The sequence below is a fragment of the Bactrocera latifrons genome, unplaced genomic scaffold (assembly GCF_001853355.1).
Source record: "Bactrocera latifrons isolate USDA-ARS-PBARC rearing strain unplaced genomic scaffold, ASM185335v1 scaffold_107, whole genome shotgun sequence".
NCBI classification, from domain to species: Eukaryota; Metazoa; Arthropoda; class Insecta; order Diptera; family Tephritidae; genus Bactrocera; species Bactrocera latifrons.
Window position 1 is genome coordinate 569,724 of NW_017534486.1, and position 12,429 is coordinate 582,152.

Genomic DNA, 12,429 nt, shown 5'->3' on the forward strand with positions numbered 1-12,429 from the left:
AACTACTTAACAATATACCTACAGGAGGATTTGTCAAAATTCCTGGTTCGGTCCGAACTGAAATTTTAAACGCGTTTTTAACGAAACTGTACTTCAGAACGATACCCACAATTATACAGGTTATACTGTATAAGAGTTACAACTCTTCCGTAGTATTGGACATTCCGATAATATTGTGATTCATACCTTTTTTGTGATCGATTGATAGGAGGTTTGAGATCGCGAGTCAGGTCACGTACCAATTTTTTGTGACCTCATCAGCTGTTTTTTTGTAATGTTAATAAATAATTAATATAAAATGGATATTAGCAACATGATTTGTCTTTTTTCACGACACTTATTACTAGAAATTCATGCTTGTAGACTAGACTATAATCTTTAGTCTTTGGAAAAATATTCTCTGAATATATGATGTCAAAAAGTTGTGACTTTAATCGGCCAACCAGAGTCAGATATGAAAATCCACTGAGACTTAAGTACACTTAAGTAGACTTGGATTAGTGGCTTGATCTCGGTTTGTTGATGAGCTCGGCCGAAATCATCGCCATACCGCCCGGGATAGTCAAATAATTAATTGAAAAGACATCAAAAATGGCATAGTATGTTGAAGTCCAATATTCGCAGCGTTTAATTTTCTTAAGCGGTAAATAAATTAAAAACTATCTTAAAAAAAAAAAATATTTATTTTCAAAAAGGCGCGATTCTAATAAAAGTTTCATACATTAGTGCGTAAGTAACAGTCATATTTGCACACCCAACATGACCGCTTTGATTTAAGTGTACTTAGCCCAATCCACAAATCTCACAATCTGCGCTAACTATCACGCTTATCTCACGTCTTCTCAACATCGCATATAAGATTCTATCGACCGTGATGTGTGAAACATTACAGCCCACCGTCAACAAACTGATTGGACCTTATCAGTGTATCTTTAGGCCTGGAAAATCAACAACTGACCACCATGCGCCAAATCTTGGAAAAGACCCGTGAAAGGAGGATCAACACACACCATCTCTTCGTTGATTTCAAAGCTGCTTTTGACAGCATGAAAAGGTGCTGCTTTTATGCCGCTATGTCTGAATTTGGAATCCCCGCAAAACTAAAACGGCTGTGTAAACTGACGTTGAGCAATATCAGCTCAACGAGGGCAAAACGAAATATCTCCTGTCATCAAACAAATAGTTGTCGCACTCGCGACTTGGTTTCCACATCACTGTTGATACTAATAACATCGTAGTCGTAGATAATTTCGTCTATCTTGGAACCTCTATTAACACCAACAATATTAGCCTCGACATCCAACGTAGAAACATCAAACTTTCCTAGTTGAATCACTTAGAAAACATCTTCAAAACTGCAAGAGTATTAGCGATTACTTTACGCGAACTCAGTATTCAATATTACATGGATATAGGCAAAACTAGCCCATAAAATATGTACATATGATTTAGTAAATATCCGTATAATACTAAATGTGATTTAAATAGTTCAAGGTAATTGTTTATTCGTAAACTTGTTTATATTCAAACGTCATCGTCTCGAATGGGTTTGAAATTATAGCATAATGTAAATAATTGCTAATTGTGCATATGATTTGTGAAATAAACATAACGCTTGTAAACTTGCAGTTGAAATGAATAAATAATAGTAAATTGAGATATGTAAATAATTGCTATCCGGTATTGTTACATAATGACGCCTTATAGTTTTCTTCAAATGTTCTGTCTAATCGTCAAAGTACTTGTGTTCAGCGGTTCCATAACCATGTTTGTAAGATTTCTGATTTATTGAGAGAGGCTCATGGTGAGCGAGACAGTAGGCAGCTGAAAAGATCGCATCGGTCTTCGATATGAGAAAGATGCCGGCTAAGTGTAATATAAATGGACTACCCGAAGAAGGGAAAACTATAATAGGGCTCTACTGAGCAAAATAATAGAACCAAGTGAAAAGGAACTCTCTCAACAAATCGGTCGAAATAGGCTTCATTTTGCTGCTACCCTACTTGAATATCCACATTTAGTTCCTTCAGACTTTTTTCAAACTTAACAAACATAAATAACAGTCCGAAGTAGCACAAGTTGGCAAGAGAATTTCATGCAAAGGAGTAAAGTTCTCTGATTGCCATTCACTTGGGAGTGGCCAGCACGCAGCTCTCGACTTCCGATCTTAGACCAAGTATCATCTGGGTAGCAGAAGAACATCCGTTTGAAGGCGAGCTAAAATGAGGCTTGATTTGGAACCCACCACGTAAAAAAGCGTCCCCAAAGAAAAGGATTGGAATCTAGAAGTTGAATTTTAATCGAGTAAAAAATTGTCCATTATGCTTGGAAATCGTCGCTTAGGTTTTAAAAGTTAGATTGATTGATGTTGCCACAGCGAAGGCAGTTGAGATTATAGCAATCATGTTTTCATGCTCTTTTTGAAAATCCACAGTTTGTAAAATGACGCGATTCACTATGTTTACAGTGTGCAATATGATTCGGTCGTAGTTGACACCCTTTATTTCTATTCATTAATAATAAACTATTAATTTTCGCGCATTCGCACAAACGGCCGCTGCCGCTGTCGCCGCCAACATGTATCGCCGCCACACCTTTCCGCCCCCTATGACTATTGTAAACATTCGCAATAACAATGTAAACATAAACATTGTTGACATCGTCTTCGTTGCTTCGGAAAAGCGAATTGAATGGAAAGTTGTGAGCGCCAGCGAGAGAAAAGGGTGCTTTTATTCACTGGCATTGACATTTGAGTGTCGGAAAGGAAAATAAAGCAACAACACAGATATAAAAATCTGTAAAAATTCATGGCCTTAAATTTCTGCTTTTTGCCGGCAGTTGTCGTGCCTTCGGAGTGTTATTTATGTTTGTTTGCATGTGTGTGTGTGTGTGTGTGAATTTTGGTTTGGTTGTGCAATTATGGCGATGGCGATGCCAGTACAAGGCAAGGCAGGCGGCGTAGAAACTCGCAGATGCAATCCATGTAGTTTCATTTTGGTTTCAGCAGCGGCACTGTTCGGCAGACCGTTTGCGACGTTTCGTATACAAAGCATAATCGTGAATTGAGCCGCTCTTTTTGAACGCTGTGACGGTGTTATTTGATTAAGCTCATTAGTTCGTGGTGCTATTAGTGGATTAGAAGAAAGCCGATTGCTCGAACGAAAAGTAAGTTTTACCTAAAATATACTGCGTGTTGTTTCCCTTGAGTTGTTCGTGTCTTTCATTTATGTTTTGTGTTTTTATTGGCTTTCATTGGATTGATTTGCTCACATCTTGTGCCACAACAATACAACAACAACATAATAATTATGGTCATTTCGTCGCCATCAGTGCTTAAATCGATATTGACATTAGCTGATCAGTTTTTGTTTTTGTAAGTAAATCTTTTTATAATCTTTTTGTTTAGTGTTATTAATCTAACTGAATTTATAAGAACTTTCTTAAAATGACTTTGAAATTGTGTTCCACGCCTTCTATCATAAACTCCCGTCCAAGCTTTAGTGTAGCTGATACATACATAGATGGTACTACTAATACCATTTGAATGCTTTCTAGTCAACCCCTACCTTTAAAAGATACGTATACAAATGTGGCAACTGAGAAACTATTAGTTAATAAGTTATAGGAATTTGGGTGAAGCAACTTGTGTTAGTTTACAAAAAATGGATCAAAAAGCATTTTGTGTGTTAATAAAGCATTGCTTTTTGGAGGAAAAATACTGTTAAATTTGGGCTGTGTACCGAAAAGAGATTTGCTGAGTTCGAAAGAGGCGAAATAAGCACCGAGGAAAATGTGGACGTCCTTAAGAGGCGAAAGCTCTGTGCAATGTGAGTGCCTCACAAGTTCTGAGGGGTATTTGAGTGCTTTTTAATCGTAATAAAATCGAAATTTTTGCGTCGGTGTGTGACAATAGAAAAATGGCTCCATCATTTCACATTTTAGTCCAATCGACGGTCAGGGTTTGTCCGGAAAGTAGTGTTTCTGTGAGTGGTGCAAGCAGAAAATGCAGCGTTCGTTAGAGCAGAGGTACGCGATAAAATTCTGTGTGAAATTTAGTAAGTCTGCGGCTTATCCAGATATTGCTTTAGCAGGAAGTAGTGTGTTTCGGTGGTACCAGACCTTTTTGGAAGACCGGGAAGAGGTCGCTGATGAATACGCAAATCCAAAGTGAAAACGCATCAAAGGCATTGTCCATCGTCCAACGTCCAGCGGCTCAGCTGAACAGCTACCTAACTAAAGCCGGCATCCCAACGCTTCTGCAGCTGCCCTACAGCCCAGATGTGGCCCCCCGGACTTTTCTTCCTTGCCTAAAAAGGCCGATGAAAGGGGACCCAAGCAGCATGAACTTCGGCCCTCAAGTATATTACTGAATGAGAATGCCTTCCGTGATGCCTTAAATGCTTGAAAATCGCGCCGCATCGCCGTTTTTTAAATCGACTGAGTCCTATTACTTTTCGCACAAATCCTGTAGTGTAACTTTCTTTTATATGTATAATATAGTATATAGGGAACTCACAACTTGTTATAACGCATCGTAAAATCATAAAATAATAAATTTTTACACTTGTTTAAAAAAATTGTTGTTGAATTATGTACATAAAAAAATGAGCTTACGCAATTACAATTCTCAATGTTATGTTTACAGATTTGTTCTAACCTCTAACTTTATGATACTGTATGAAACTCCTAATATATTTTATTCGATCTTCGAAAATAAAAGTACAGAAGGAAGAAGATAAATTAGATGCAATGCAAAAAAGTTCTTTAATTTTAAAAGTTAAAACTTTTTAAAATTTATTGCATTAAACCAATAAACATACAAGTTTGAAAAAATTTCATTCTAATTAAAAATTTAGCAGACTACGAAAAAGGTACTTTTCCATAAAACAACTCCTTTAAAAGTTCAACGCTGTTACAGGTTTGTACTCAGTATTACTAAAAATGAATTATAAATTCTGTGCTGCTCATTCGACAGTGTGCATGGTGCTTGATGTATAACCTTCACGCATATACTCTAAAATTCTGGTTTTATGGAAAAGACCTCTTTGCAAAGTCCAACATTTTTTACTAGAATATCGTCTTTTTAAATATGTAGGTTTATTTGCTTTATGAGAAATATCAAAATATCCCATATATGTAAAATAATAGGTGCTCTGTTTGAGACATGTGGTTTCCAAGGGTTCCAAATAACTTCACGTTATGCCCAAGAATGCATTTATTATAAATGATATGGTTTGGTATGGGTAACGCTTTGTCATTTTGTTTTGAAAATGATTTCGGGCAAGTGAAAACGGCGGCTGGCGCGAATAAATTTCAGTAGATGAGCCAAATTTTCTACTACTTTTTGTCACAATGTGACTGTAACGTTACGAGCGGCTTCATTTAAAAAAAAAAAAAAAAAATATGTACCAATGTTTCCCTCTATCCATAGAGCACACCAAACAGTGTCTTATTGAGAATGTAACGTTGTCTCATCATTACAAATAACTAGGTGAGCTGAGTGAACTTTATTGCTGAACAAAGTTTTCTTGTGAAAATCGGGATTGGTGGGCCTTTTGCCACCTTCTTTGTGCGACGCGATTGATGGCCTTTTGGCTGCAATACTTGCACGAGCAGGATTTTTAAGTGCTAAAATCAAGATCCTCAAGCAAATCTAATCTGGATGAGAATCCGTTCGTCCTTTTCAAGCGATACCGCTGCGCTCTATGGGCTCTAAATACTTCCAAGAAGATCCGACGTTTTCGACCCAAATTTTCTTCAGCGATGAGGCCTATTTCTGGCTTAATGAGTATGTAAATGTAAAATTGCCGCATTTGGGACGAAAAGCAACCTGAACAAATTCAAGAGCTGTTATTTGATCGAAAAAAACAACGGGTTTTTGGGCCGGTGGAATCACCTTTTTTATAGTTTTAGGTGATACATTCAACTATTCTACTATGTAGTAACATGTTGCAAAAGCTTGAAAAAGATCATCTTGGGAAATAACGGACACCACAATGTACAAATATTTTGAAAAATTTTTAGATTATAAATTTTTAAACTTATTTAACACCACAATTAATATATTTAAGGTCTTTTCTAGTTCCACTTATTAAACTATAAATGCACTGGGTTAATATCACAAGACCAGGAGTTTGTAGGCACATTTATTCTATAACTTTCTTGTCTCTAAGTTCGGCAATTCGTTCAGCACTGTAACCTAAGAGCTCTGATAACACCTCATCTGTATGTTGCCCCATCAGGGGGGGAGCTGTGCGTGCATCATTTTTCGATTCACTGAAGACGACAGGTGGCCCGACCACTTTCACACTGCCATCGCTGGGATGTGGCAAAGTTTTTACCAAACCAATTGCCTGAATATGTTCGTCCTCGAACACTTCGCGTATATTATTCACGGGACCCACCGGAAACGAGGCACCTTCGAATTGTTGCATCCAACTTCTCGACGTCTTCTTTGCCAAGATATTCTCAAGCAACGCTATCAATTCTGTACGATTGGAAACACGATCCTTATTTGTTTTAAATTTTGCATTCGTCGAAATGTCGCTAATTTCGAGTAACTGACATAATTCGCGGAACTGATCATCACTGCCAGTACCAATGGTTAGATAGCCATCGGCGGTTTTGAAGCTCTGATATGGTACGATACTCGAGTGTGCAGTGCCCCAGCGATGTGCCTCTAGGCCGGCATTCAAATAATTGCTAGCCACATTGATTAGGAGCGACACACTGGTGGACAGCAGATTGACGTCGATTTTCTGACCATGCCCCGTACGTTCGCGCTGTAGTAAAGCGGCCAAAATGGCGCCATGCGCATACAGACCGGTTGCTGCATCGGTAACTGCCACACCCACCTTGCATGGCGGACCATCGGGTTCACCGGTTATATGCACTAGACCGCCAATCGATGAGGCAATCACATCGTAACCCGGACGTTTAGCGTACGGACCCACCGAACCATAACCGGTCATTGAACAATAGATGAGCTGCGGTGCGACTTTGCGCATTTGCTCATAATCCAAACCGTACTCAGCCAATTTGCCCGGCACATAGTTCTCCACGAGCACATCACATTTACGCGCAAGCTCATAAATTATATCCTTGCCACGCTTCAAATCGATTGCGGCACTCTTCTTATTACGATTAATCGCCAAGAAATAAGCGGAATCTTTACTGTGCTCCAAAAATGGCGGTCCCCATTTGCGCGACTCATCGCCACCATAAAATGGGCGTTCAATCTTGATGACTTCGGCGCCCATATCAGCCAATACCATGGTGCAGTATGGGCCCGATATGATGCGCGTCATATCGAGAATGCGTAGGCCCTTAAGCGGGTGTTCGGCAGTAACCGTTGGCGTGCTGCTCTCGCTACTCGTTGCAAAATTTCGACATCCTATGACTTGTTTGTTGACTTGCTGTCGCAGAACTGCACGCACAGCGTAAGGCAAGCGGATTGCGATCGGGAACATTTTCCAATTCAGTGTAACCGTATTATTATTGTTTATTTGCTATTTATTTTTGCAAAAATTTCTATTTTGACATCTATTTATTGCGATCAAGCGCAAATTTATGCAATTTTGTATATTCGTGTACTGAAATCGTGTATTTGTTTATAGTTTTTCGTCTGCCTTAGTTTTCCTTTCTTTTTTCTTTCTCACGTTTTCGGCTCGGCTAACGAGCAATGTATCGCGCAACCGCTTTTACTCAGGTTCTTCGCATAACTAAATACACACCGCTACTCGTCAGCCCACAAATGTCTGCGGGAGAGCCTATACGACTTTCTACTCATGTGCTGAACACAATGCTCGCGACAGACTGCAGCAGCACGACAGTGAACTGAAAATGACGTTGTGAATCCTACTACATGAACAAAACAACGCAGTTGTCCATTTTGCATGTACACAATTTCGTTGTGGCCATACTAATACCTTGCACTTCAATGAAATTTTAATATTATATTTTGTTCAAAGTGAATTTTTTTATGAAAAAAATAAATAATTCGTTTCAAATTGTCAATTGTTCTTACAAATGATGTAACAGAGCTATTTTATGCTTTTACTTGTAAAATAACATCAGGTTTGTTAGAGCTTTGAATAATTTTACATTTTACATATTAGTGGCATCACCACTCTTCCTCATCTCTCTACTGTCTACTCTACAGTAGTCCTACTGTCGTTGGCAAATATAAGAATATATTGAACGACAACTGTCGGCCTGCAGTCGTATAGTCGTGCAGCTGTCCAAATAGGTCTGTCCATAAGAACGTGTGTATTTTAATATTTGACAGATGTCGCTTGCAGTCTGTCGCGAGCATTGTTTTCAACACATCATGGTACGAATGTTGTGATAAAATGTTGTTATTTGCTCAGCGCTTATAAATACCTACTGCTCCGAATTTGTTTTGATTATGAATTGCGTTTTTTTTTGTCATATCTCTTTCCATGCACACTTCACTAAGCTTTATGCATAACCACTCGAGGTCTTAATGAAATGTGACAAGAAATTTCCCCTACAAAGTTCTAAGTAAGTAAAAAGGCTGCTGCAGTTTATATAAAAACGTATGGTGTTAGCTATCTAAACCAAAGGTGTGAAATTTTCTGATCCGCGTATATATTAAAAAGTTATGTACATAAGACCCTGGGCTCACCTGCTGAACGCAAGTAAACGTTCTATTGAAGATGATGTTGCCTTCTAAAACCAATGGACAGCATACGAGTGTCAAAAAGATATTCCTCACAACTCTTCAGCCGTTAAAATGTCTTTGAACTTGAAGGTGCCCCATATAAAATGGCACTAGAAGTTAGAAAAAAGTTCGGCTAAATCTTATGGATTTGTTAGATATACGAACTTCCTCAATAAAATTATGTAACGGGTGATCCAAGTGGTGGTACTTTTTTTGACAGGTCACGCGTGTGTCATGTTATGTTTGTTCAGTATTGTTTGACATTTCATCATGGAGAGACTTACGCCTGAACAACGTTCAACTTTATTACGAAAATTCACGTTCTGTAAAGAATGTCTTTCGCGCTCTTCGCTCAACTTATAGTCAATATAATCGTCCTACTGCGAGTTCGCAACACTATCACCCTTCTTTAGAGCCAGCATTCATTATACATGCTTCAACTTTCTAATTAGTAACTGTAGTAGATAATATGCTTTAAATAAGTTTGAGATTACTTGCTTATCATATCTGATAAGACAAATTGTCTTCTTCATTGGAAAACAGTCTTTATTATATCATTATTACGTTAGAGAATATGAAGTAATATTTAAAACGCTAATATAATAATGCTACTCAATGTCAAATTTTGTCAAGATATCTCAACAAATAAATAAAATTTCATAAAAGGACTCAACTGTGATCGATTAAACATCCGATCCGAACAACTTGCTCGGAGTCTGTGCTATTGCTTTTGACAAAAATCCATGTCGAATTTCGTGAAGATATTTCGTCAAATGAACAAGTTTTCCAAAAAAGACTTGATTTTGATCGTTTAGTTTGTAAGATATCTTTATGCTACTGCGTCTCGATATCTGCGGCTCAGACAAAAGAATAATTGGGTAAAAATCGCGTGTATAAAATTTTAGATCGATAACTCAAATACTGATGGGCTAGTTCGTATATATACAGATTTTTGTTTTTGGCAGGAAAATCAAGCAGGGAAATAAAAAATAGGTTAAGTACTGTATATGGTGCCCAGAGTTCGCGCGCTTTAAGCGCAATCTCAAATAATTTCGGTATCGTTTCGTGATTATAGACACGAATTCTGTGCCGAAGTCATGATTTCATGAATATTGCTTTTCAAATCAAAAAATTTCGATTTGCCTAGGTATCTTAAAAACTAAGAGACTAGTTCGTGACAGACACACTGAGACACGGCCATTGCTAGTCGATTAAACTCGTCAACCTGAAAATTTATATAAAAAGTTTTTTTTTCGTTTGGTACTCTGAAAAAAAGGTTACCAGACACCTCTAAGAAAACCCCTTTTTATAAAGCAGTAAGTTTCCCACAAAACTATGAGTTTCATCATGCGTAATGGTTTTTTTCATTGAGTTATAAAACTCATAAGAAATAAAAAATTTTCCCAAAAATAATCAAACTTTAACTGTTAATATCTTTTAAACGAAAGCATTCAATTTCCTGCAAAATCTAAGGAACAAGATATTTTTTGAAGTGGTTGGAAGCGAGATATAAATTCTTCTATCAGATAATAAGAAAAAATAGAAAACTGTAAGTAGGAGGACCTTTCCGTTACAATTAAGAACTCATTCTTGGAGAGGTTTCCTTAGAGATGTCTAGGAGCCTATTTTTCAGAGACCAAACGAAAAAAAAATTTTTTGAATCACTCTAATGTATATACTTTATAGAGTCTCCGAAGTTTCTTTCTAGACGTTCCAAACTTTGTGTTCATGAAAACACATCATTTTGCAAATCCGTTATCACCACGGTTAAATCGGTCGGTGTATTTACCACATTAGTCATCTTACGGCTTCTATATTTTCCAAAATATTAAACGTCACGAACTAAAGAAATTGAAGCACTGCTTGATCTTGCAATCAAACTACAAGAGAAGACTAAATGAAAATAAGCCGAGATTTTTGCACTTTTTTCTTTCTCTGAAAGACTATGTACTTATCAGGCCGCCCTTGAACACACGTTCTCAGCACTCAAGCATTCTTCTAAATATAGTATTGGAAAAGTTTCCATGGTCGCCGAATACCTTAATACTGAGGGGTATTATTTTTTATCAAATTTAATGTTGTGTAATATATTCAAAACTTTATATTATTGGCTTATTAATATCTTCTTAGACAAGACTGGTTAATATTGATAAAGGGCAATCCATTTTAGGGTTCCCTACTTTTTTGAAGAAAAATCACAGATGTCAGATGGGCCATTCTTTGAGGCCAATTTTCGATGATTCGTTCGAGCATTTCAGTAATGTCGAAGGAGACGTGTGATTTTTGTTCCAAGGCCTGAACTGAAGCAAGATTGTCCGCATAGATTTTAGACTTTACATATCTCCACAGGAAAAAGTCTAAAGGTGTGATGGCCAATCGACTGGTGGGAAAATGTCGCCAAGATCACGAGCTCCAATTTCAGGCATCAAATAGTTGGCTATCATGCCACGATAACGGTCGCTATTGGTGGTTACTTCTCACCGGTATAAGTTTTGAAGAAATATGTACCGATGATTCCTCCGTTCCACAAACTACACCAAACCGTTGTTTTTCCGAATCAAATGGCAGACATTGAATCTCTTTAGATTGCTTTTCGTCCCGAATTCGGCAATGATTGCTTTTTTATATACCTATTGAGCCAGAAATGTGAATCATTGCTGTAAGAAATTTACGGATACGTCTGATCTTCTTGGAAATTTTGTCCCCTTCAGTTCTTGCACAAGATGTATTTTGTACATTTTCAATTTAAGATCTCTTTTTTTCCAGACGTCAGTCCGAGTTGATGCGAACTGCGTTGAATCGACTTGTCGCGGTCTTCGTGTACACTCTCTGCTACTATTAACCAAAAATGAATGCTGCGTTTCAAGTTGGTATTCTTTACAAAACGTTTTTTTTTAAAATAAAATTGAACGATTTGTAAATGTTGTTCAGGCGTAAGTTTTTCCACGATGCAATGCCAAGCTGTACTGAACAAAAATAACATGAGAGCTTGACACGACTCACGCGTGATCTGTCAAACAAAGGCTATTTAAAAAAGTACCTCTACATGGATCACCCGTTATAATGGTTGAGAGAAGAAAAGGGCGACAATTATTATTTTTAATATGAATTATAGGAAATTTTATCCCCCCAAAAAACAAATATTATACAAAACAGCGAAAAAAAAATATTATTTACAAAATGAGCAAATTCGATATAGCAAAGAAAGGTCAAAGAAACACTTATTGCACCGCAAACGTATTTAATGAATTATGACACAATTTCATCATACAAACCTATGCACATTTATATACATAAATTAAAGTATTTATATCATGCACATATTGTTAATCATTAATTGTAATCATTTGTGTGGTGTGTTTTGTTTTCGTTTTCATTTTTGCGGTTAAACAATTAAACTGGTTCAAGATTTTGCACATCAAACCCGTATTAGTAACAACACGAAAATAGCGAGAAAACGCATTCGCCGAAAAGATGAGTGTAAAGCATAAATTGCAGCCATGTAAGATAGCGCACGTAAAGGGAACTTTAAAAACCCAAAAAATAATACATATTACTAAAAAGTTAATAGCTCCGCACGATGACCTTTACCTAGTTAACATTGAATGCACGCGAAATAGAGAAACGACCCAGACACATGCTCAAAATGCTCGTAAAAGTCTGTAATACGAAACATGGAAATGGTATCTGTCCTCAAATACTTTTTGAAGTACGTAATAACAGAGCAAAATGGTTACACTTACCAA

The 12,429-nt window shown here is 37.2% G+C and overlaps 2 protein-coding genes across 3 annotated transcripts in view; one reads left to right on the forward strand and one right to left on the reverse strand.

Annotated features, from left to right (window-relative positions):
- The first annotated feature begins 2,934 nt into the window (after window positions 1-2,934).
- Window positions 2,935-12,429, forward strand: part of LOC108970636 (fatty-acid amide hydrolase 2) — a 46,138-nt gene continuing 36,643 nt past the window's right edge. The window contains exons 1-2 of one of the 2 annotated variants that reach the window (XM_018936133.1): window positions 2,935-3,165; window positions 3,331-3,373. In XM_018936133.1, coding sequence (XP_018791678.1) covers window position 3,165; window positions 3,331-3,373 — 44 coding nt within the window. In that variant the 5' untranslated portion in view covers window positions 2,935-3,164. The remainder of the gene's footprint in view (window positions 3,166-3,330; window positions 3,374-12,429) is intronic. The other variant, XM_018936141.1, reaches the window with a different exon arrangement.
- On the reverse strand, window positions 6,000-7,704 carry LOC108970655 (succinate--hydroxymethylglutarate CoA-transferase). Its single transcript, XM_018936163.1, has one exon. The coding sequence runs from the start codon at window positions 7,467-7,469 to the stop codon at window positions 6,147-6,149; it is 1,323 nt and encodes a 440-aa protein (XP_018791708.1). The 5' UTR covers window positions 7,470-7,704; the 3' UTR covers window positions 6,000-6,146.